We start from the raw sequence: 26,597 nt of genomic DNA, 5'->3' as shown, positions 1-26,597 counted from the left end.
TCATGTAAGAGAAGATTTTCCTGGTACAGTCACTCCAAACGTCTTTTCTCACCATTGTTTTCATGAACTGCAGGGACTGGATTTGTCTCACTCCCCAGGACAGGGTGAGACAGATGCATTTCAGTGCATGTCACACACACACTTCAAATAGTGATGGTTTCCAAAGCAAACAAAAGGTAGAAAGTTACAATATCTCTTTGCTCATCTATCACCCACCCAGCTTCCAGCTAATTTTTTGTGGTGTGCTATCAGTAAAAGGGGAGGTTATAGAATCATAATTCTGTATTAATAAATAAGTTCTGTACTAATAAATAGGAAATCAGGCTTTGGTAGTTGTGCTCTTCAGAGAACATCATGTTCTGAGCTCATCTGCAGAGGACACTTGCTCCATATGCTATTCTGTAACAAATTTCGAATCCCTAGGCATTGTACCATTCAAAGCTAAAAATGAGTTTTATGTTATTTCTAGTCCCAGGAAAACTCAGACCAAGGAGAGAAAAGTCTGGATGAGTCCAATAGTGATTTGACTGAACTGATCAAGAGGCGCCTTGAGAGCGTAGCCAGCACAGGAAGTTCTGCCAGCTCTGGATTTATTGAAGACAAGAGTTACAGCGATTCAGAAGATGATGAAGAAGGTAAAAGAAAACTACCCAGCCCCAGATATTTTCTTGTAAAGATTTTTGTTACTTGGCTAGTGCCGCACACACTGTCACACATTTTCCAAGACCTTACACTGCTTGATGTGTTCCTGAAAGCAGGTTGGTTTTGTTTTTTTCACTCTTGCCTGTGTTCCACTCCAATTTTCTCACAACAAGACATTTCCAATAGTGCATGTGGATAAAAGCTGCTCCCTTCACATGAAAGGAGTAATAGCAATGTTTTACCAGAAGATTTATGGAGTCAGTCTGTCCCCAGTCTTCTCATTCACTGTAAATATTTTCCCTCACTTTTATCCCCAGATGTTGCTTTCTCCATAACTAAATGACATGACTGATGCTTCAATTATCTCCTGCCCCTAGCCACTGGTTCCTAAATCTGATTTGTAATCCAAATAGAGACCTGATACAAGAGTAGGGCTGGGGTCACAGAATCACAGCATTGTGGGGGTTGGAGGGGACCTCTGGAGATCATCCAGTCCAAACCCCCTGCTAAACCTGGGTCATCTGAAACAGCTTCCCTAGGATCACAATGGCCAGGTGGGTTTGGAATCTCTCCAGAGAAGGAGACTCCACAACCTCTCTGGGCAGCCTGCTCCAAGGCTCCAGCACTTTAACACCAAGGAAGTTTCTCTTTGCATTCAGGTGGAACCTCCTGGGTTTGTGCCTGTTGTAGCTTGTCCTGTCACTGGGTACCATTGAAAAAGAGTCTGGCCCCATCCTCCTGCCCCTCACCCTTTAGCTCTTGCTGAGCATTAAGAAGAACCCCCTCTCAGGCTGCTCTTCTGCAGACTCAACAGCCCCAGGTTCCTCAGCCTTTCCTCCTCACAGAGATGCTCCAGGCCCTTGCAGCATCTTTGTAACCTCCACTGCTTCCCTTGTCCCTCCTGAACTGGGGAACCCAGACCTTGACCCAAGACTCCAGATGTGGCCTTAATAGAGCCAAGTAAAAGGGTAATGATTATGCAAGAGGCTCCAATGCCAAAAACATTTGGAGCTGTTACTCTACTGTTTTTCCATGTCTATGATCTATCCTAGATGCTGAGGATCTGTACAAGAGGCCTTTGACTTTGGAGGACCTGATTTGCTACAGCTTCCAAGTGGCAAAAGGCATGGAGTTTCTCGCCTCCCGAAAAGTGAGCTCATTAAAACATCAGGGCTGAACTTCTTTCACAGAATCATGAGTAGCTGATATGAAGAAATCCAAATAAACTTTTGAGCCTGAGTAATCTGCTTTTTGCTTTTCTATTAAAGCATTGGAGATCACGTCAGCTCCAGTGGTTAAGCAATAAGTAGCAGTTAAAGAGTTGTGAAGGAATATCCATCATGTTCTTGGCTACAAGGACTGGCACCCATAACACGAGGGTTTAGAGAGAAGGAGTGAATACAGATTGTAAGGCAATTCATGGAATTGCCTCATAAATAAAAGCAGAAAATATTTCACATAAAGATCCCTCTCGCATGGTCAACAGAAGCACTACTGAAAAACAAAGAGGGAGTATCCAGCTACTTATTTTTCTTGTCAGCAGTGCTGGAGACTTTGCTGGAGCAAAGTTAGCACCTCTTTTAGATACAGAAAGAGGAAATTTGTGGCCTGTGCAATCCCTGTTTTTTAAGTAAATGGAATATCATTCTCAACCCAAAGGATGCACAAATCTGAGAGCTTGCATACAGACCCAGCTACCTGGACAGCACATATGGACCATGAGCACAGCTACTCAAGTCTCACATACACTCAAGGGATTGCACATGGAAATGGAGCTGCAGCTGGCTTTTTCCCTCTCCCAAACCTTCCATAGACAATTAACTGGAACACGGAACTCTCTTCACCTACCCATAACTGAGAAAGTCATTTCATGTACCAAAACCAGACAACTAACTGCAAAACTTGGCTTCTTCCTCAAGTTATTTTCTCTTTTGACAGTGTATTTGTAGATTCCCACGCATATTTTCCTTCTCTAACCTGCTGTCAACAGAAGTGCATTTATTTCCTTTTCCATTGCCAAAGAAGCTTTTGTGCTTTCAGCTCTAGCAAGGGCTGGTTTTCCAGGCAGACCCTCTGATTTCGTTTGTCCTCGTTCCTCTGCAGTGCATTCACCGGGATTTGGCAGCAAGGAACATCCTTCTTTCAGAGAACAACGTGGTTAAGATCTGTGACTTCGGGCTAGCCAGGGATATTTATAAGGACCCTGACTACGTACGGAAAGGAGATGTAAGTGGAAGAAATGCCCATCAGGAGTTTTCATGCCCCTGGGGCTTGGGCAGATCTGTAACAACAATTCTGGTCATGTGTTATGTCTTTTGAATCCTTAGGCAAGGCTTCCACTCAAATGGATGGCTCCAGAAGCTATTTTTGACAAAATTTACACAACCCAGAGTGACGTGTGGTCTTTTGGAGTGCTGCTATGGGAAATATTTTCTCTAGGTAAGTGTCCTGCTTTGAGTGAGAAGAGAATTCTCTTCAGTGATTTTACTTCTCAGCTCAGTCTCTTCTGATTAAGGTTTTAAACCCTTTACGTTGCCCCCCGCCCCCCATAATTTACAGCTCTGTTGCTAAGAAAAAGCTCTTATCAAAAGATGGAACAGGCTGCCCAGAGAGGTGGTGGAGTTTCCACCTCTGGAGTCATTCCAAACCTATCAGGATGCCACCCTGTGTAACCTGCTCTGGCAGTAGGGTTGGACTAGATAATCTGCAGAGGTTCCTTCCAACCCCTATCATTCCCTGATAAGATGCTGCCATGTTTCTAGTTAATACAAGTGCACAGGGCAGATCAGGTGTAAAATAAAGCGACTGGGCTGAAGTCAATCAGAATCCACTGGCAAAGTACATCAAAATAGTAAATTTTACTGGGGGCGGGGGGGAGGTGGAGAGGGGGAATCAAGTCCAAACCCCTGGACTTAACATTTATGATAACAGAAACCAACAGAACATTAAGCTAATGCAAGCCTCTACTGCTCAGGAGTGAGATACTGCTTGGGAGAAGTTTCCATGTCAGACCACATTTTGCTCTAAACAGTCAGATTGAGGACACCACAACAGCTCAAAGGTTGTAGCAGATTATGCTGCTGTTGACAGTGGTCTGATGTTGCTGGTGACAGCCCAGGGAACACAAGGGAGTTTGCCCACATGACATTTTATCCCAGCTTGATTATCTTCCCTACTAAATCTAAGATTTTCTAAGTAAGAAGGCAGCTGCTAGCAGGTTGATAGGAGAACCAGTGCAAGGCTCTGCCTAAGTCATTTTAACAGCAAGCAGGTTGAATTCATACTCTGTCTGGCCATATCATTTGCCAGCCACAACATTTTTGAGAGAACAGTCATGGAGTTCTTGATGTACTATATCTTTCATCTCATGGGGCTGCTAGGATTCTCAGCCTTGCTAAGATCTTGTTACTGTCCAGCAGATAAAGCCCTGCAACGCAGACAGGCAGTCTTACAGACAGTTGGACTTTGCCACTCTGAAATTCTCCTTCCAGAGTGGCAAGTTTTGTTTTCCTGAGGGAATTCAGGAATGTCAACTCTGGCTTTTTAATCAGCATTCAAAGACAAAAGAAAACAAGAAACATTGTCATTGTAAGCTGCTGAATTTGAAAGCAAATCTTCTGCTATCTTTGCTTCATGGATCAGTTGAAATTAATGAAGGGACTCAAGATGCCAAATCCAGATCTGGATGCAAAGTCTGGAGCTGTTTCTATCCTAATCTTTCTTTAGGGTTGGCTGTGAAGAGCACCATCTGATTTCAGTCCAAGTCCTTGACTTGGAATTTTTCTCTAGCTCATATCAGCTTGCAAAGCACAAAGTTCACGCTCAAATGGTTAAAAACAAGTGGCAGTTCTCACTTTCTCAGAGTCCTGTATTTTGGTGTGCAAGCTCCATGGCTCTGGAATAGCATCACCTGCTGCCCGAGTTTTGAAACGCCACAGAAAGACAAAGCTCAAGAAGCACCAGCAATGCCCTAGTTCTAGCAAATTCATGGAATGGTTTGGGTTGGAAGGGACCTTAAAGATCATCTAGTTCCAAAATGTGTTAGCGTTAACATGCAGAGAGACACTCAGAGGGCTGGGTCTCCACCTGGCATCTCGAAGGAATCAAAGGAACTCAATGCTGAGGACCAGTGCAGAAGACAAATTTTATATGACTGCCGAAGTTCAGACAGAGTTTAGCAGCTGGGAAATTTGGGTCATTTGGTCTTTAATACTGAAGTCTTATGAAACTCAAATTATAGCCACTGAAATTCCTCTCTACTTTTAAGCATAATTTACCTGGTTTCTTTTAATTTCAGATAGCCTCTTTTCATAATGAAGGCATTTCCTTGGAGCAATTAGACTATCCTCTTCTAAATTTGGAGGAATCTACTAAATGACCCCACAGGTTGCCATCCATGGAGCAGCCTCTGCCCTCACTATGACATGGATGACAAATGCCTCTCTTCAGGCTGTGGCACAGATTCAAAAGCAACCCTTTTCTCTAAGAGGGTTTTTCAGAGAGCTCATCCAGGCATGCCTGTGGTTTGGCACCACTCACATCTGCAGCTCACACGATAAATATTTAATTAAGGATTTGTGTCACTGATTGAACTCTGTTATATAAAAGTTTTACAGACCATTGAGAGCCAGAGGGTTGAAAGTTATTTGTTGTTGCTACAGGGTATATTTTGGCTGCCATTTACAGCTGCTGATTTTACTGAGTCCCACAGAGTTAGCACCCTCTTGAAAACGAACAAAGACTGATCAGTAAAAACATATAGCTCAGTTTGGATATGGGTCCTCTCAGGCTTCCTCCAGACTGGATCCATTTTGGTGATATACAGGAAAATCAGGACTTAAGAGACTTAATTTTCATCTGGGCCTCAGTTTGCACAGAGTTTGGAATTATTTAAATAGAGTCAGCACACCTCAGGTAAAAACAGGAGCATTTAATACATCTTGCAATCAGTTCCATGGTGCATTACAAAATATCAGTGTCTCCTGGAATTTAAATGTTCAAAAAGCAATCAAAGATAATTATGTAAACAAGCAGTACCTGGTAGTATAACATCAGCATCATCGTATCCTACTAAAATCCAACCAAGATCAAAAGAGTGATACCATACCCAACACATGCCACATCTCTAAGCATTTTGGAAGGGATTTCCCCTAAGGAGAACATATGTTTCTGTCTACATTTCTCCCAAGCTGTCTCAACATCCCAAATCCAAGATATTCATCTTATCACATAGTCCAGATGAAGTACAACGCTGAGAGGAGGTGGAAAAGGGAGAGTTCCATGCTTTTATCTGATCTGCTGCCAGCTGGTAGGAGGCCGGCACTGGTCAAAATATAAACTACCAAAAGACCTTGCAATCAAAAATTATTCTTCTTTGCCTACCCTGTACTCTCAGCAACACAGAATCCTAGAATCACTTAGGCTAGATGACCTTAAAGGTCTTTTCAAGTCCAATCATTAAGCCAGCACTGCCAGGTCACTATTAAACCATATCTCTCCACAGCACATCTCCATGGCTTTGAAACCCCTCCAGGGATGAGGAACCCCACCACTGCCCTGGCTGTTCCAGCCTCTTCCATAGCTAGACAATCCTTTCAGGGAAGACGTTTTTCCTCACGTCCAACCTAAATCTCCCAAGCACAACTTCAGGGTGGCTCCTCTCATTGATACAATCAGGGGTGTAATCAAAGAAAGATCACTCAGATTGTGAGGTGAAATCAAAATCTCTGTCCCTTCTCACCCAGTTCTACTATGCTGCCCTCAAAGCCTCAGTCCCAATTGATGTACCTGCAAGACTAATTCCTAGCAATAACCTCTGTGCTCATGAGCCATATCCAGCCAGTGAGAGTTCACAAACTGAGGGGTTTCTTCTGCACACCAGACCAGGGGGTGTAAACCAAGCCATTCATCAGTAGCATGGCTCCATACAGCTCCTCCAAATGCAAACTGGGTGGCCGTGGTGGCACAACAATCACATCATGCAGTTGGAAATGAATGAGAAAGGCCATACAAGCCATGTCTTCTCCAAGGAGCTGTTTTTAGTGTGCTCTCAGAGCCTGTCCTTAGCCTTAGCCTTTTGTCACAGTGTAACTGTAGTGCTTGTCCATCTGCTTATTCAAACAGATCTTGTCAGCTGGTAGAAGCCTGTTTTGAGATCTTTAGCTAATGGGTGATGCCATGCAAGCTGAGCATTTAATTACCAGGTTATTATGATCATACTGACAGGCCAAGGACATCACTAGGAAGGCGGGGGGCGGGGGGGAGGGTGTCAAGATAAAAAGCAAAAATGATGCGACAGACTATTTCCAATCTACTTAACTCCAGGAAACACTCATGATACCATGATCTGATACTTGCAGCACATCAAGGGAATTCAGACTCACTGTGGCTAAGTGTCCCTAAGCTTGGAACGCTGTTGGAGCCTATTGCATGTTGAGACACCCTCTTAGGAAGCTGCCAGGATCTTTGGTCTGCAGTGCATGGTTTTGCAGACTGAGCAATCTGATTCACAGAGCAGAATAATTCTGGAAGCAGGCACATTTTGGCACCTTCTTCCCTGCCTTTATCCAAGGGATTTCTGCTGTGCTTGTTGTGCCCCCAAGTGCACAGGACATGATGGTGTTTCTAAATGGGGGGGAGGAGGAGAGGAAGGGAATGCAGGAAATGGGCAGGAATGTTACAGATGGATTCCTTGAGGGATGGATAGAGATCCAGATTCCATTCAGTCCACTATGTTAAGACTTGATTAAAATACTTTCAACATGCACCACCCAGCATGAGAGACAAGGGATGCCAATGAAGCCTTTGCTGAGAAGCAAGGGAAGAACAGTTACAGGTCTTACAGACCTAAAGACCTACAGAGCTATCCACACTAGGTTCTAAACATCAGTAGAGACATCTCTTGATCCAGACTGAGCTCTGGATTACTCATATGACAGAGCACTTTCTCTAGTTATACATTTGTCTCCCTTACTTACGATGCATCATGAAGAGCAGATGTCACACAACAAAGACCAAAACATCTGAACAGCCCCCACTCACTCATTAGTTGAATGAGCACATTCAATACCAGTTATTCATCTGAAGAGAACTATTGTAGCTCCCTCCCTGGAGGGGGAGGCCAGGTTGGATGAGGCCAGGTTGGATGAGGCCTTGAACAATCTGGTTTAATGGGAGGTGTCCCTGTCCATGGCAAGGGGACTTGAAACTAGATGATCTTTAAGGTCCCTTCCAACCCAAGCCATTACACAAGAAAGTGAAATAAGCCTCACTCTTCCATTTTGATGATTGCCAGGCCAACTTTTATGCAATATCACCCCTCTAAAGTCTACCCCTCTAAAGCAGTTACAGTTGCCATGAAACATCCTCCCAGCAACTGAATCATTGAATGTATTGAGCTGGAAGGAACCCTCAAAGGTCACCTTGTCCAACCCCCCATCAGTGAGCAGGGACACCTTTAACCATGAGGTTGCTCAGGGCCCCATCACTTTAGTAGCCTTGAAAAGAAGCATCACTGAACACGCACTCAGAAAAGAAAGCAAGGCTAAAAATTTAGAAGGTCATTTTTCAAGTAAACTTTAAGACTGCACAACTCATGTACAATGCTAACTGGTAAACCAGGAGAGGAGGACAATTCCTCACCTGAGGTTGAACTGCAAGGTTCTCAAGGTCTTCTCTGCAGGAGCCAGATGCCTAAAGCTTTCTCTGTACTTACTCACAGATGCCAGAGATTCTAAAGCAATGAGTCATCCACGAGCAGGATGTACTCCATGTGTATTCACTTAGTGCAGGATACTGGCAGACTGACAGTTGGGACAATAGCATGTACCAACAGAATGAGCTGGAACCCTTCTACCACTGAGCAATAGGCCACTTAAAGTCTCAGACTAATAAAGTTGTGTCATTCTAGAGCCTCCTTATTTCTCCCATCAGGTGCCTCACCATACCCCGGAGTGCAGATAGATGAGGACTTTTGCCGACGGCTCAAAGAAGGAACTCGGATGAGATCTCCAGAGTACTCTACTCCAGAAGTGTAAGGGCTCCTGTTTTTGTGTTGAGAGCTGATACCTGTCATTTCAGTCTTATAAAAGAGATCATATTTAAATGTGGAAGAGGAAGAGACCTCATCAGATGATAGCTATGTATCTTGTTTTCAGTAAGCATTGTCGTTGTGCATACCTTGGGTGTACTGATACTACAGATAAGTGCTACAGACCAAGTCAGACTAACCGTTGCCGACAAGAAGATTAACAGATTTCCCCATGACAGAAGTATTGGATGAATCTCAACTCAGGAGCCTACTGTGTCTTGCCTTGAGTGCCAGTTCTGTGACAAATAGGCATCCATAAGTATGATTTATTTCAGTAATAGCAGTGGATACCATCAGTCAAGTTTGTTAGGTGAAAATAAAAAGTCTCAGCTGAGGCAGGAATATAGAATCATAGAATCAAGAAGGTTGGAAGAGACATGGAAACTAGAAGAGAATTTCAGCACATGGATATTTGAACCTGTCTTAATCCCAAACTATCCAAACAAGGACCAAAACAAGCAGCAGCAGAAAGAAACAGTTTGGAAGCAAAGCTTCAGTCCTTTTCCTTTCTTAGTATCTACGTTTTTTTCCTAGCTACCAGACAATGCTGGACTGTTGGCATGGAGTACCCACAGAGAGGCCCACATTCACAGAGCTCGTGGAACGCTTAGGAGACCTTCTTCAAGCCAACGTGCAGCAGGTACAAACATCTCTTCAACAAAGGTGTACATAGAGATATGCATTTATGTGGATATTATGCATGCATGCACAGGTAAAGCCTGTGTGGAGCAGTAACCATAGAATGAGGGTTTGCAAGGGACCTCTGGAGATCATCTATACCAACATCCCTGCCAGAGCAGGTTCACCTAGAACAGATCACGCAGGATGGTGTCCAGGTGTGTTTGGAATGACTCCAGAGATGGAGACTGCATCAACTCTGGGCAGCCTGTTCCAGTGCTCTATCATCCTCAAAGCAGAGAAGTTCCTCCTCATGTTTAGATATTAGATACAACTTCATAACCGAGGTCACAAGGTAAATCGCTGCTGCGATGAGTAAAGAAAATGTTAACTGTTCAAAGGGGATTGAATTGCACAACTAGATGCTTAGCCATCCATAATAAGCAGAAATTGACATTAATTTAAAAAAATGCTGAGTTGCTCCTTAGAGGAAAAACAGGGCTTTATCTCACAAACAATTTTAATTAGATTCCAACATAGTAAACTGCCAGTCATCAGTCTGAACTTTTCTCTTTCATTTTCTGAGCTTAATGTTCATCAGCGCTCTTAGGAGCTTGAAAATGATGCAGTTTAAATCTCAGAAAGACAATTAAATAATTATTAATTTCATGATAGTTAAATCAGTTGTTTTCTTCTTCAGTAAAAACAACCAGCCCAGTTATGTAACTGTCAATTTAATTTAGGAAGAAATCACTCTCCTCCATCTCCACCCTGTTTGGAAATAAATTTAGTGCAGCTAAGTCAAGGAGGACCCAGTTTGCAATATGAAGAGCCTGGGGATTTAGCCTAGAACCACAGTAAATTAAGGAGACATAAAAATCGTGATAAGGGAATAGGGCACTTAAGTGCTGCTCAAAACTAAAAAAAAAAAAAAAAATATCCAAGCAACAGTAAATTTGGACAAATAGTTTTAGGACTTGAAGAGTCATTTCTGAAGATGACTGCAGGGGTGTAAATGACAATGCAGAGCTTATTGAGACGTGTACTGAATGCCATTAAATTTCCAGCATAATTTTCTTATAAGAACAAGGAAAAAAAAATCCTTTAAGTCTACCACTTTAAAGCCTGGCTCTTCCTAAGCTGCATGTCCTTAAGTTGACTATAACCAAAGGGTCTATAAGTAGAAAATATTAATTTAGAAATTGCACAACCTCTGGAAGTCATATTGGCCATTTTGTGATTTTGTGCTGCTCTCCTCCTAAAAACATGACTGTGGATTTAGGTGTCCTTGAGACCACACCCTTGGAATTAGAATCGTAGAATCACTTTGGTTAAAAAAAAGACCTCAAAGGTAATCAAGTTCAACTGTCAACCTAACACCACCATGGCCATCAAACCACGTCCAATGGAGGGATAGGGGCAATGGGTTCAGTGACAGGATGAGGGCAAATGGACTCAATCTCACCACAGGAAGTTCCACCTACACATAAGGAGAAAATTCTTTGCAGTGAGCATTGAGGCAGGCTGCCCAGAGAGGTTGTGGGCTCCGCTTCTCTGGAGAGATTCCAAACCTGCTTGGACATTGTGATCCAGGGCAAGCTGCTGTGGGTGCTTCTGCTTTAGAAGGGGGTGGGGTGGACTTGATCCCCAGAGGTCACCTTCTTCACAGTACATGCTGGATAAAACTACATTCTATCTTCCACACGTTGTGAAGAACATCATATTCCCTTTGAAGAAGCATCATGAAGTTAAAAATCAACTCCAGTCCTTTCTCAGCGTAAAGCTCTGCAGAATGCCATCACCTTTCACACCAGAGACTTAAAGTACAAAATGAACCTCACCAGCTTTGTGTTCTTTTCTGTTATTAATTACACAGGATGGGAAAGACTATATTCCACTGAATATCACCTTGTGTCCTGATGGAGAATCAAACTCCAAAACTTGCCCTGTAGAAGAAAACCTGAACAACTGTGTTAATCGCTGGAGTGCAGTGGAAACTGGGTAAGAAAAATGTAGATGAGACAAGAGGGAAAGAAATATTTGCTATAACTGGGCACTGACCTATGTCCTCTCTCCATAGGGCTGTTTTAAAGGAGTGGGGCAAATTTGTCAGGGCATTATTTATTAGTTATAAGAGACAAGAAAATAAAACTGGTCCATAAAACTAAGCTGTGCCAGGGATGTTCATGGAGCTACCAACTGGTGCAGAATCTGCTTGGGTTTTATGCTGATTCCTCAACTTTCTTGCTTTCAGTAACAACAACAAGAAGCGACCACTGAGTGTGAAGACATTTGATGAGGTGCCAGTGGAAAAGCAGAAAGTGGTGCATGAGGTAAGTGAGGTGACTGCATCCTTCTCCAGTACCTTCACAGATCACTTGTCACCAGCACCAGAAACACTTATTAGAGCTTTTAGGATCTGTTTAGTAAGAAAAAGCTTTAAATCACGCAGAAACTTTGGCCCCAGCATCTCACCCATAGGTCTGTGTGACAACAAAGAAGGACCTGCATTTAGCTTAACAAATCATCTAAAGGGAAGCCCATGCATCCTGGCTTTGGTCAGGCCAAGGGGCTTTATATTACATATTTCAGTCTGTTTTTTTCACTATAAGAAAATAGCAGCTTTTGGAAGGAAATGTGTCCAGAAGGCATTACAGAATCACAGCTTGTCCATAGCTAAAGGGTGAGAGGCAAGAGCACAGGGCCATGCTCTTCTCAGTGGTGCCCAGTGGCAGGACAAGGGGCAACAGGCACAAGCATCAGATGAAAGGAGCAGCAAAAGAAAAGAAAGATGTGCAGAGTTTTGTAGAAACAAGGCCATGTCTCATCTGCTGGTTAGGGAACTGTCCCCCATGCTCCAGCTCTTGAACATATATCCATTTCTCAGACCAGTTCTCTTAGCAAAGATCAAGTCTCTAGTTACAACTTGTCCTGGACATACTTCATGTCCTTGACAAATACAGTGCATTTCTCATTGTTCCCATGTTAGCATGACTTGCTGCCCATTACTCCCCAGTATTTTGCTAGGTGTCATTTATGCCCTTATCAGTGCATCTTACCGATTAGAAGGCTTAAAATTTTCTCTGTCTCTTCCATCTTTCCCCTTGCAGGATAAAAATCTGTCCCTCTTAGTCACACAAAGACATTTACTAGATAGATCTGGTATCAGTAAAAGATTACTGCTGCCAGCATGAGCACCACTTCCCTAAATGCTACCTGCTCATGGCATTTTAAAGCAAGTCCTTACATAAAGGGGGAAAATAGGCCTCAAAAAAAAGGGTAATAATACATTAACAGATCAGAATGAAATATCACATTTCTATAAGGATCTTTTACAGCAAAATTATGGTGTGAGCTACTTTTGGACAAAGTAAAGTGCACTTGGGTTACCAAAATTACCTTAAATATCAAGGCATTACCACTGATTAGGTCATTATTTCAAACAGTTGCCCAGGAGCTCTGAAAGTGCTCCACCACATCTTCCTGTGATTGTGCTACTTATCTGAAGCCTCTGTTGATATTCTCTTAACAATTCTGGAAGCAAAAGGCAAGGCAATGATCAGATAAAATTGTTTCTAGACCACATGTTTTAAAGGGAAATAGTGAAGAAAAAAAAAAAAGAGAAAAGCTGGGTTCTACTGAGGTTCTGACGAACCTAATTAAATGAGGATTTTACTTTATAATTTGAAAACCAGCTTCTAAATTGATCTAATAAAAAGCAAAAGCCTTGGTAATAATACTTTGCTGTGATTATTTGGTTTGGGTTTGAAGGGACCTTAAAGATTATCTAGTACCAACCCCTCCACCATGGGCTGCAACACCTTCCACGAAACCAGGCTGATCAAGGCCCCTTCCAACCTGGCCTTGAATACCTCCACAGAGGGGGCAAGCACAATCTCCCTGAGCAACCTGTTCCAGTGTCTCACCACCCTTACTGTTAAGAATTTCCCATTTCAATCCATCTGACTGGTAAAACAAAACTAACTAGGCTTTTATTTCCTATGTAAAAGTGTTGCTTTCTTGGTTCTGATAGAGACATGCAATTTTCCAGCATCACAAAATATCTTAAATGCAAAAGAACCACATGCACATAAACCCCCAAGAAAATTTAAGATTCTTTAAATTACTTGAAACAAAGGCTGTTCTCATCTGTGAACTTAAGCGCTTCACACAATAACAGCTGGATCTTAATTACAGCCTCCAGACCCAACTTTAAGTGCAGCAGAATCGCAACCTCAACTTTAAATCATAGAATCATTAAGGTTGGAAAAAAACTCTAAGATCAAATCCAACTGTCAGCCCAATGCTACCATGACTCACAAAACCATGACCCAAAGTACCATGTCTACACATTCTTTGAGCCCTCCATGGATGGGGACACCACCACCTTCCTGGGAAGCTTGTTCCAATGCCTGATCATGGCAGTTTTGTTGGTTAGATCATAAAAAAATTCCATAATCAGAGTACAATGAGCCTTTTAAGCTTTATTTTTTCAGGTCACTTGGATTTGCCCATATGATGCTGAACTTCTGTTTCCTTAACTTTTCAGTGTGTACTTCTAGTAGGTATTATGGGTATTTTTTCCTCTGAGAAGCCCAGCCAATATTATTGGATATATTCTTTATGAATTTCTGTCTATTCATATCTCAGCTCTCCTACCTAGATGGTCTCCATATGTCACACTTAATACCAATTTCACGTTTGAAAATGTCAAATTATTTTTTGATATGTTCATTTTAAGGGTGCTCTTCCAAAATACATCTCAAAAACTTTATCTTCACAAAACCAAGGCAAATATTCTCAGGCTAAATAGCAGCTTTATGAGGAACAGTTGGATAAAAAAAAAAAAAACACCTACACAGGACCTGATAACGCATGGTGAGGCACTGTAACAGTTTGTCCAGAGATGTTGTGGAGAATCCAAGCCTGTAAAGTGTTTAAAGGCAGGCTGGACAAAGCCTTGAGCAACCTGGTCTAGTAGGAATGTTCCTACCCATGACAGAGGGCCACGGAACTAGATGTTTAAGATCCCTTCCAACCAAATGAGTCTATGATTCAATAAGAGATTATGATGAAGAATGATAGTGTCCTACACCAACCGGACATATTGATGGGTTAAGCACCGTACCAAATAGCACACAACAGAGTTTAGATGCAAACACTGTCCCTCCACATTGTTGGTTGGTATCTTGTGAGTACCTAAACTAGCTGGTAGCTCTTCCATGAGCTCCAGTTAACGTTATCTACTGATACTTGTCACAGTGTAACATCTAGAGATGGCCACCTTGTTGGTAGCCTTGTCCAAATAACTGCATAGAAGTGGATCCCAACCTCTACAGGCCACATTCTCATGCTCTTGGCTTTATCTGTTCTGTAGCTGGAGAAAGAATTTCACCTTATGAAACTAAGAACTTGCCTACAAGCGATATCAGCATAAAATAAGATAGATGGAATTTGGTGTTCAAATTGTGTCCTTGGCTTTCCTTCTCTGCTGACTGTAATATGGTTTAGTTGACTCTTCTCCAGCCTCTTTCCATGGAAGCCATATCTAATTTCAACATGCTCCATGCTGTCATGATCATTTGGCACTCCACTGATCTTCTCATTTTTGCTACTTAGGAGTCAGACAGCGGGATGGTGCTGACCTCAGAGGAGATCAAAAGCCCCAAGAGGCTGGAAATCCGCTCCTGGCCTTACGGAATCATGGCTCTAGCGTGAGTACTTTGGGACTTTTTTTTTTTTTTTTAAAGACAATGTCCTGTTCAGAAAAGTGCTTCTAAAATTTGGAATTTTGTTTCTGATGCCAAAAAGAAAACCGTTAGATTATCTAAAGCAGCTTATCTAAAGCAGCTGTGAAGACAATCCTACAGAGAATTTCCTTAAACCTACCACCTTCACGACCCTATGAATCTCTTGTTCCTATTCAGTTTACAAATAGAGGCTGCAGCAGTGTTTGCTTTATGTTTATCCATTTGTAGTCCAGACAATCACAGAAGAAGAGGAGACAGTTATCTTTTAGCTAACAGTTTAGGTCACAGTTCTATATTTTTCTATAGCAATCAGGCACAGGTAGAGATCTGACCTAGTAGTGAAATAGGCCTTCTCCACCTTCCTAGAAAAACTCTAAAAGCAACCCATTATACTGAACAAAACGTCAGCTTGTGGAAATTCAAAGACTAGCTACCCAAAATATTAAAAGAACATTTTGTGGCAAGGAATTCCATGTCTGCTCAGTTCATTAAGCTAATTAGACTTCTACTGAATTGCCTGGAGTTTTCTCTGAAATCTATTGATAAAGTTTCCATTAGTTTCTTCTGCATTAAGCTCACTGATCTTTCCCACCAGAATGATTGCTTTTACTACATCAAGTCACCATTTTTCTACATTAAAGAGGAATGATGAGAAAAAAAATGGTGCAGTTTCTGCACAGAACAGGAGAGTTCACACAGAAGTGCATAGTCAGGACGGTTGTGGCTGCCCCCTCCTGGAGGTGTTCAAGCCCAGGTTGAACAGGGCCTTGAGCAACATCATCTAGAGGAAGGTGTCCCTGCTCATGGCAGAGGGTTGGAACTAGATGGTGCCTCCCAATCCAAATCATTCTATGATCTGATGATATTTCATAGGGGATAACTTCCTCACAGAGGGAAAAGCAAGATGGAAGGAGCTTGCCTTACCCTTTTCATGCCTTAAAACCATAAATTCCTGAATGTTTGAAGGGAAGAGAGAAGAGCAAGAAGGTTGCCTAAGGAAGGCTACAGAGCCTTGCAGCACTAAAGTATTCAAATGCTACAGATTCTGCTGGATAGGAATGACCTCAGGAACCATGTTCCATTCTGGGCTGCCTCAAAAGAAGTGTGGCCAGCAGATAGACAGGTGATTCTGCCCTTCTACTCTGCTGAGACCTCAGCTGGAACACTGTGTTCAGATCTGGGTGCTCCAACACAAGGACAGGGACCTGCTTTAGTGGGTCAAGAGGAGGACACAAGGATGATCAGAGGGCTGGGGCACCTCTCCTACAAGGACAGGCTGAGAGAGATGGGTCTGTTCACCCTGGAGAAGAGAAGGCTCCACAAAAACCTTACAGTGGCCTTTCAATACCTGAACAAGACCTACAGGAATGCTGGGGAAGGACTGTTTAGAAGAGCCTGTGGTGATAGGACAAGGGGCAATGGTTTCAAACTAGAGCAGGGGAGATACAGGTTAGACATAAAGGAGGAATTTCTTCATAATGAGGGCAGTGAAATGCTAGAACAGGTTGCCAAGGGAGGTGTTGGAGGTCCCACCCATGGAGATAGTCAAGGTCAGACTTGATGGAGAACTGAGCAACCTGATCTAGTTGGAGATGTCCCTGCTGACTGCAGGGGGGGCTGGACAGGTCACTTCAAGGGTCTCCCTGACCCCATGCATTCTGTGATTCTGTGTATTTCCCCTGTAGTACTACCCCAGTGTTGTACCTGTTGGGAGATCAGCAGGGATCTAGATACAGCTCCATGATTTCATCCTGTGCACATGCTAAGAGGATTTCTGCACAGCAGAGTTCATTGCTATGGAGACCAAATGGCATCAGCTCTAAAAAAAAAAAAAAAAAAAAAAAAGGAGCTCAAGTGTCAGGAACTGCATTATTGTGATGCTTTACCTGGGCTGAATTATCACTTTTCTGCATGATGTCATGTTGACACAAATACAACACATACACAGGCACAAAGAGCCTCCCTGACAGGATTTATCCTTCTCAAGATTTCTGTCAATCACCTCTGACCGCTCCTTCCCCCACTGCATTTCTTCTGTTTGGATCAATAGTTTGCAGAGGAAGGTTCTCTCTCTTCCCCTTCCAGGCTTTCTGCTGAAAATCAGAAAAAAACCAGCAGCCAGCCAGATGTGGGAACACAAGAATTCTGTAACAGCTTGTTCTTTTGAGATTTACAGGAACTGCTCTCAGCCCCACTGGGAGTGGGAACGAAGTAAGAGGGCTCTGCTGGGTGCAGTGAAGCTCTGCCTGACTCCCACCGTCTGGGGTTCTCCCCACTGACAGGCAACACTTCCATAGGCATTCCAATCCCTGCAAGATAACCAAAACCTTCTGTGCCAACCACAGTGTGAAAGACCAGATTAGTACTGGTCTGCTCAAAAAAGTAAACCCTGCAGCAAGCAGTGTTTGTTGCCTCCTTATTCCCAGGTCCCTCACTACCATTTCACAGATAGAGGTCTGTTTTTTCTGGGCCAGATCCTTTACTGAGATCCAGCTGAGAAAGTTATTTTGTCAGCTTTTTTTTTTCCCCTCTCCAATCCCACAGACTATCATTGGCACAAATAACATTTGTAACATAGTCACAGAGCATCCTGATGCCCTCTCATCTGAGGACATGACACCCCTTGGTGCTCCTGTACTGCTAACTTGAAAAAACAAGCCTCAAAAGCATGCAGAATAGTCTAGAAGAGGTCAGGAGAGTGCTGGTTTAACAGGGGAGATAAAGTCACCCTTGTTAATCATGTTATCTCTCTCTATCAAAAACATTTACCCTGGATCCTTTTCAAACAGTCTTTCTTCTCTAAAACAAAACCGTTCAAAGGCTTAGCATGTTTTCTAAACCAGGGTGGCTGCATTTGTTATTTTTTTGGCCAGAATTGTGCTGTTTATTTATTCTTCGTTCATTTCTCTGTCGAGTTTAAAGTTTGGCAACACTACAAACCAGGGAGTGTCAATGTCAGGAATTTATTCAGGATCAATCTGATACTGTGGGCTTGAGACCACTGTTACACTGCACTGAGCATTTCTGAGCTCTAAGCACTTGATACTGCTGAAGTCACAACAGTAGCTGAGACAGAAGGACCGAGCAGGATGATGACACTGGAGTTAGCATTCAAGGAAGCACATTCACCAGAGGAGACGTAATGATGGGATGACTCCAGTGTCAGGTTTCATTTCATAATATTAACAGGCTGCTGCCAAGTGCTGCTTTAAGATTCTCCCAGAGACTCCATAATCGAGTTATTGTTTAAGATTATAATAGGTTTCATATCTGCTCAGTTGTCCTCCCTCCATTTCTTTCCATTCTCCCTCCCAACACAATTATCCTCAGTTGCTTGGAAATTACTTATCTGGTTGTGGCCCAGGTCCCATGACACCAGCTGACTGAGGCTCAGTTGATATGTTTTGGGCTCTGGCTGCTGTGTCCAGATCATATCACTGAGGGCTCTGCCTCTGCCAAAACCAAACCAGGCCTAAAGCAAGTCAATAGTATTGAAACAAACTGATTTTGCTCAGCAACATCAGGCAGTCCTGTTCAAGTGCAAGGTGCCCAAAAGAAATACAACCCAGATGGTTGGGCTGCAACCCTTTTGAACCATCTCAAAAATCCCAGAATCCCAGCATGGTAAGCATTGGAAAGGACCTCTGGAGATCATCCAGTCCAATCCCACCTGCTACAGCAGGGTCAGTCACAGCATGTTTCCCAGGATCACAATATCCAGGTGGGTTTGGAATCTCTCCAGAGAAAGACTCCACAACCTCTCTGGCAGCCTGTCCGAGGCTCTCGCACCCTCACACTAAAGTTTCTCCTCGTGTTCAAAGGGAAACTCCTGAGTTTCCCTTTGTACCCACTGCCCCTTGTCCACTCACTGGGCACCACTGAGAAGATCCCATCCCTATCCTCTTGTTCCTCACCCTTTACCTCTGAGTATTGAGAACCCCTCTCAGGCTGCTCTTCTCCAGGCTCAACAGCCCCAGGTCTCTCACCTTTTCTCCTCACAGAGATGCTCCAGGTACCTCAGCATCTTTGGAACCTCCACTGGACTTTCTCCAGTAGTTCCCTGTCTCTCCTGAACTGGGGAGCCCAGAACTGGACCAGGTATTGCAGCTGTGGCCTCCCCAGGGCAGAGTAGAGGAGAAGAACCTCCCTCGACCTGGTGGTCACACTCTTCTTCATGCACCCCAGGCACAGGCTGGTCTTTGCTCTGTAGCAGAACTGCTTCAGATGATTTTTCTCCTGTGATGGGCACACTCATGCACTTACTCATGTCACACAGCACCTTGCACTACAACCTGATTGAGCTCTCCAAATACAAGTAACAGGAGTTTCATAATCCACTTTTTTCTAGGATTACACTATATGCGTACAGCAGCAAGGACTCAAAGGAGACCTGTGAAAGGCTCTGGTGTCCAGCTTGGTTTTGACTGCCATGCTTTCATCTCTCTGCATGCTGAGTGCTGGAGACGGTGTCAGCGACAGCTGTGACCAACTTTGCCACACACGGGAGGGGACACATGCTTCCTAAGTGGGTGGGTTTGGCCTGCTAACACTTCACATCAGCTGCGCTTCATGAATCAGAAATGTTTCAACACTGAATTCTTGATCCTAACACCCTGAGCCCACTGCACTAACAGACTTCTGATGCAGTGGTAGTGCCAGAGGGGAATCCAGGATTACACCCTGACTGCACAACACCCCATCTAAAATGTACTGCAGAAAACTGTGAATCAGTTGTAACTATCATAAGGAAAAAGAACCATTTTATTTCTTCCATTGCAGAGAAATTAGAAAGAATTAATCACCCTTACTCTGTGCCTCATTAAACACCTCTGAAAGCTGTTAGAAAGCCCTGAAGCTCCTACACATTGTGATGAAATGTGGTCATGAGGCAAACTGCTCTACTTGGCAATGCTCAGCCCCATTTCTCATCTTTCCCTAAACACAGTCTCTGAGCCAGGCCAGGATTTCTACATGGACACAAGAGTCATTAGCTTTTCCTACTAAGGGCAAGACATTCGGGCTTCTTACTGCAAAGCAGCAACAACTGCTCCACAGCACTGGGAATAAGTGCTACACTGGGTACTGAAGTCACTGGACAGGGTGATTTTTCACAGCCATCTCTCTTTCTCCATGTTCTACTTCAAATCTTTGACCCTGAGATTTAGGCTAATAGAAACTGACTCCCTCTCAAATAAAATAAACAGCTCCAGTAACGATTTCCCAGCTCTTTGATGGTTTATTTTGGTATTTTTTCTACCTCTAACCAAAATGTCTGGTTTATGCAGATGGATGAAAAAGTCTCACTAGGTCATTTAAGCCTCCCAGCTATTTCAGGATCATCCACTTTGACACCTCTCCAGATAACTTTAAAAGTTTGTGAAAGATTACTTTATCAAGACTAACTTTTCCTTCATCTAGTTTAAGTGCTTGACTTTTCAGCTTCATCTGTAGCAGGAAATCTGACACAGCACAGTGAAAAGTGCTACTGGCTCTCACTACCCACAGAACCACCCTAACATGCTTGTCCAAGCTTGTGCCTGGGTCATGAGGCCTCTTAACTATACTGTGACACTACATGTGAATGCAACAGCAGAGCCCAGGCTTGGTGATGTTCAGGCTGCTTGCTACAGTCCTGTATACAGACCTGGCAGGCTTTCAGCTACCTGCACTGGGTCCACACTAGTAGATTCCTCCACCTCATTTGGTTTTACATCTAACAAACTCAACACAGGCACCAGGCTCGGGAATGTGATACAAATACAGACTGGAGTGCAGCAGGATTTGTTGGCAATTCTGAATGTCACTCTTAGTAGATTTGCTGCTATTGGCTTGCATTCCTCTAATCTTACAGAATCATAGAACAGAATAATTAAGATCATCAAAAGTCCAACCATTATCTAAGTCCATCAGATCTAGCAATAAACCATGTTCCTCAGCATCAAATCTTCTAGTGCTGGTTCCTCCAGAGCTTTCATCACTTTTGTACTTAACCCCCATCAGCCTCCATAGCTTGTAGGTATCTTTCTGAGAGAGAGGAGTCCAGTTAGCCTTGGCTAACTCCAGTCCAAGCCCTACGGAGCAAGGCTGAAGCAGCTCACCACATTCTGCAGAACGTTCCCCGAACCAGGACTCCACAGAAACGTGCTTGTTATGAAAGAGGGTACTGAAGGTTACAAAACCTGTTTGAGATCAGGAAATGGCAGTGTTTGGATTCTTTTCTCTTCCCTCACCCTGCCCCAAACAGTAAACAGTCTTGCAAGGACAAGGAAGGTTTCAGGTTGGCCCACTTGGGCCAGTGAGCAGACACGTTTCAGTGGAATGTCATGGTGTTCACGTACCTAATCTTCAGTCCTGCACCATGGTGAGAACACTGCCAGTCAGGTGGGACTGGGCTGAGGCATTCACAGTTAGGAAGAGCTCTATCCGAAGTGAACACCTCTTATATCACCTCCTGCAGCTGCAGCACTCCAGAGTCAGGCAGAGGCAGCAAGGAAACACTTTTGGGGCAGCACACTGCCAACCCTGAAGCACTGAACCAAGTAATGGCTAGCTTTTAATGAAATTATTTCATTACCTCACCATTATTAACTTCTGTAGCTGCATAATTGCATGATTAATCAAACCTAATGCCTTCAGCCAGAAAGTGTTTATCAGTGGGGCTCAGATTTTTTTCTGTCCTACACGGGGTGGTAAATTTGGCTCAGAGCATAAAGGGGTTTTGCTGTCCTCTGAAGCATCAAGTACTGACCACAACCAGAGGCAAGACTGATGCCTGGGTCAGTGGGGCTCTTTCTACATAGCAAATGAGATTTTAAGGACAGTCAGTACAGGGATGCTGCAGTCTCCTTTCCCAACACACAGCCCAAGCATTTGTAAACTTCTCTGTTGCTGAGCACAGGACTGAAGCGTCAGTAACACAGAACATGAAAGGGGAAAATGCAAAGTATCTTGGTGAGCTTTAATTTAGGAAATGCATGTAGATGAAAGGGGAAGTTCTGGAAGTTAATTACATTTTGGTCTGCCACAAGACAGCTAATGGCAAAACTTGCTTCTGACCTAACTCATCAGCTTTCTGTCTTTGAAGCAAATATTAGATTGTCAGCTTTTAAGAGTCCTTCTTCAAACACCAGCATGATTTTGGTGATAGGCAAAGTCATTCCCAGATAGGCAGGGGAGAATCCTAACAAGAACATGTGCTGGGAGTCTGCATGAGTCTGAATATTCCCCATTGTGTGATTAAACCAAACCCTAATCACATTTCTTTTTCTCCATCACTCTAAGATATGCAGGCTGGGGGCCAAGTTAAATAGACAGTTTCAAGCTTCTCTGTCTCCAATGACAGCTTTAATACCTGGCAAATTAGAAGCCAGAGCATCCATGAAATTGTCTGACACAAGTCAATAGAACTGGGTTTGTTTAAAAAAAAAAAAAACAAAAAAACAAACCACAAACAGTGAAACAAAACTGTGGTTCCATTGCTCATGCCAGGGAAGAATTTATCTATGAAGCAAGCATGTGTGTAAAGAAAGAGACAGCTGCCAAATGTAGAGTATACAGAAGAAGATTCCACTGACTTTTTCTCTGGACAAAGAGGAGAATCTTGGATGGTGAAAGCAGAATGTGCTACATTTTTGTTGAAAACCTCAAGTTTACCGTAGACTTTCTGCTTTGCCACTCAAGAGGTTTGGTCACAATGACTTGTGCAGATCTAAAGGCACGGTGACATTAGCTTTAACCTAGAGAATCTCTGCCTTGGCATTTTAGAAGTCACAGAGCTTTCTACATGTGCAAGACATGGTGGGTTGAATCTTACAGCTCAGTGGTCCTGAGCTCACTTCCTAGAGACAAAGCTGGAGATGAAAACATGCTGCAAAAGCCACCACAGCATGCTTAAACTGGCCAACACAAAGCAGCCAAATTCCTGTTGCAGCTGATTAGAGTTGTAACTATTTGTTATGTCTGAATTTCATAGCATCACAGAACTGTTTGGGTTGAAAGAGACCTTTAAGATCAAGTCCAACCATTAACCCAGCACTGTCAGGTCACCACTAACCATGTGCCTTAGCACTACATCTACACAGCTTTTAAAGCCCTGCAGGGATGGGGACTCCACCACTTCCCTAGACCAAGCCTTGACATGTCCAACCTAAACCTGCCCTGGCACAGCTTGTGGCTGTTTCCTTTTGTTCAATGGCTTGTTCCTTGAAAGAGGAGGCTAACCCCAGCTGCCTCCAACTTTTCAGGAGCTGGAAAGAATGAGGAGGTCTCCCTGAGCCTCCTCTTTTCCAGGCTAATCAACCCCAATTCCCTCAGCTGCTAACTTCACAGACTATGATATACATAGCATCACCTACTTCACACACTCCCCCAAGAGGAACTACAGGAATAGATGCTTTACAGATGGACACTACAAGCTGTTCAATGTGGTTGTGCACAGGTCATAAACCAGACTTCTGCTCTCACCAATGCACTGCACGTTTATGACCTTTCTAGAATCAGCAAGTATTGTAAAAGAAGATACTGACACTAGTTTCATCAGCTAGGCTGAGAATAACTGCAGCTTATAGGAGAACTCAAGCTTTGGATAGGTTCCAGATTCGAGGCAAGATAACACATCTTCTGAAGTCAGATTAGCATAACCTAGTAGGAGAGCTTTCCCCTTTCATAGCTGAAAGGAGCTTAGTCTACTCTATACTACAATTGTCACACTAAGCATCAACCTGCTCTTAAATCTGCAGCAGTTCTCTCTGCTGCACCATCACAATAACATGGCAGCTCACAAAGTTGGTGTCCTGGAGCTACTACTTTAGTCATGATTTATGCCCCCCTTCCTCCAATTCCTCTCTTAGTTCCTGTTTCCTGGTGTAGGAACAAGGTTTGCTCCCTTTCTAAAGCATCACATTCTGAACCCAAGATCAGCTGTTGGGGACTGTAAGCACTGTAGCAGTACAGATAAAATAGATGGAATAAATTACACAATTATTTGATCCACTGCTGATCATTCAGGTTTGGTTTAGGGTCATTACATGAAACTTCATGCTAAAACACATATGGACTATACAGAAAAAGTGCCTGAGCACTGCCAGGCACATTCACAATCATTCTGAACTGAGACATAAGCAATGCCACCATCAGTGAGGCTTGTCCCAAAGAGATGCATGTTAAAGGGTCCTAAGCAAAGTGAAGAAGCTCAAAAACCACTCTCACATTGGGATGCTCCAGAGAAACAACCTTCAGTTATCCAGAGCTCTCCAATGAATTCCTCAGATGGAAGAAACTAGGCTTAACAGAACATAATTTTTAAGACAACCTATGACAAAAAGTACCTTTTTTTCCCCCCCACAACACCTGCTGTTCCTGAAGGTCACCTTGTGCTACAAATCCTCTCCAGGGTTCTCCTACTTTTAATGTTGAGGTTGCTCAATATGATGCAAGTTGCTTCTCTCCCACTGCCTTCATCACCTATAATAAGGGAAGACAGCAGAAAATGAAAGCTGGCTCTCTTTAATAGCATCAGTCACAGGCCAGCAGTTGTAATGCTGGAAAGTGCTGCTCGTCACCAGCCTTCTGCTCAGTCAATTTAAAGAGCTAGAGAATACAAGAGAGATTTTGCCCTATGCTGAGAGCAGGTTCAACACACACTCTTGCCTTCAGTATCATTCTACATTGGAGCCTGTCATAGGTTAGCCATTATTTCATTCTTTATTATACTTAAAGAAAAGTCAGAGCTTTCAGTTCTGCTTTCAGAAAAGTCAAATTTTCACTGACCTGTGCCAGAACAATGAGAGATTATTGTACAGACAGGACAGGTGCATTTATAACTAAGGTACATATGTAAGACAGTGCACTGAAAAGTGCTAAGCTAAACAGACAAGGTTCCTGCAATTACTCCTAAACCTACTTTTAAAACATTATCTGAAATACCTAATTCAGTTTTCTTATCTCATTTATAACATGCCTCTGTCTTATGGGATGCTGCAAAGGTAAATCGAAATGCTTTAATTTTTTTATAATTCTGACCATTAATTACACAAAGGCAAAACTTTATGGAGACAGGATCAATGTATGATGTTGTTTGTTCTCCACAGGCGGAGAGCAGTGAGCAAGAGCAAAGAATCCATATTGTCTGACCACGAGCGTGAGGCTGTCAAATACCAGCCAGCAGTGCAGGTAGAAGAGGACACCCTGGACTTCACACTGGAAGACTCTGTTCTCCTTCCAATGGATCCAAATCTGGAATGCCACAGCCCACCTCCAGATTACAACTCTGTCATTCACTACTCATCCCCTCCAGTGTAACCAGCCCAACCTGACACTGGGCATCTTGCTCCTCTCAACCACACTAGATTGACATGCCTCCATGCCTGGATAAAGAGGCTAGGTGACAACAGAAGGGAAATCTGACAGGATGATGGTTCATATGTTTCTTCTGGCACATCTCTGATGTGAAGAGAAACATTTTAAGAGCATCTTCTTTGCTGTCTCTAAATGTCTATTGCAGAATTAAAGTTCTGCCTATCAGAACCATCAGTAGGAGCTGTAACCCTGAAATGTTTCCACTCCTTCCTCCCCTAGCTGGGGCTGTTCATTGGCACATGCAGAATTACAAGTTCTTTCTTGCACATTTTACTCCATAAGAGTCACCAAGAGTCATGTCAAGCTAGCTGTGAAGCTGTGAAAACAGGATTTATTCTACTGGTCCTGCACACATCCTGCAGGGATCATTTAGTAGGATGCTGTAAGGGATCAGGTGAAAACACCACAAATGGTTTGAGTTTGGAAATATCCCAAACTGAAACAACATTCCTAACAAGTATTTTGAAATTCAGAGTATTTTAGTTACAATTTGTGATTGAATCATTTCCACTACCCATAGAATACCCTCCTGAAAAAAAAAATTATACGGCACAGGAAAAGGAGATAGCACTCCTGTAAAATTTTGGGCCATCAGGGCAGTCAATGTGGTTAAATCTGTTTCCCTGTGTTTTCTCCTTGTTAAAACAGCAATTTATTTAGCACACGTGCAATAGGAGATGCATCTATAATGATTGCAGGGCAAAAACAACCAATCACTGCCTTAAAAAAGAACCTTCTTAGACTTAAATAGGCAGAATTTCCCAGTGTGTGTGTGTGCATGTGTGTGTAAAATACTCATTATCAACATGGGAGCTACACCTAAATTATGTACAGCAGCTGGGTAGCAGCATTTCTGTCTCTTTTCTGCACACAAGCTATTTACTAAAAAGTCAACCAAAAAAAAATTCCTTGGGATTCTGTGGTGCCAAACAGTTTGATCCTGGGAATACCAGCCCATGCTAAACTCTTAAGCATTCGGCACACATCTATCTCTGACCAAGGAAAAAAAATTGGTGTGATAGGCAATGTCCTCTGCATCTAAACCCTTCATGGGTTTGTGGTTATCCAAAAAGATTTTTTTTGCAGCCTAATCATGAATGGCTCACAAATTCTCCCATTTGAGAAATCTAAGTGTGTTGAAC

General features: G+C 43.1%; 1 protein-coding gene across 1 annotated transcript in view; it reads left to right on the top strand.

Moving 5' to 3' along the window:
• LOC128972644 (vascular endothelial growth factor receptor kdr-like) overlaps positions 1–26,124 on the top strand; it is a 149,848-nt gene extending 123,724 nt beyond the window's left edge. Inside the window, exons 21-30 of the mRNA XM_054388721.1 lie at positions 470–635; positions 1,695–1,792; positions 2,746–2,868; positions 2,970–3,081; positions 8,575–8,674; positions 9,266–9,371; positions 11,226–11,350; positions 11,604–11,682; positions 14,969–15,063; positions 25,188–26,124. Coding sequence (XP_054244696.1) covers positions 470–635; positions 1,695–1,792; positions 2,746–2,868; positions 2,970–3,081; positions 8,575–8,674; positions 9,266–9,371; positions 11,226–11,350; positions 11,604–11,682; positions 14,969–15,063; positions 25,188–25,398 — 1,215 coding nt within the window. The 3' untranslated portion in view covers positions 25,399–26,124. The remainder of the gene's footprint in view (positions 1–469; positions 636–1,694; positions 1,793–2,745; positions 2,869–2,969; positions 3,082–8,574; positions 8,675–9,265; positions 9,372–11,225; positions 11,351–11,603; positions 11,683–14,968; positions 15,064–25,187) is intronic.
• Positions 26,125–26,597: the final 473 nt, after the last annotated feature.

The sequence above is a fragment of the Indicator indicator genome, chromosome 17 (genome assembly GCF_027791375.1).
Source record: "Indicator indicator isolate 239-I01 chromosome 17, UM_Iind_1.1, whole genome shotgun sequence".
Taxonomy (NCBI): domain Eukaryota; kingdom Metazoa; phylum Chordata; class Aves; order Piciformes; family Indicatoridae; genus Indicator; species Indicator indicator.
This window is presented reverse-complemented; position numbering and strand designations above follow the sequence as displayed.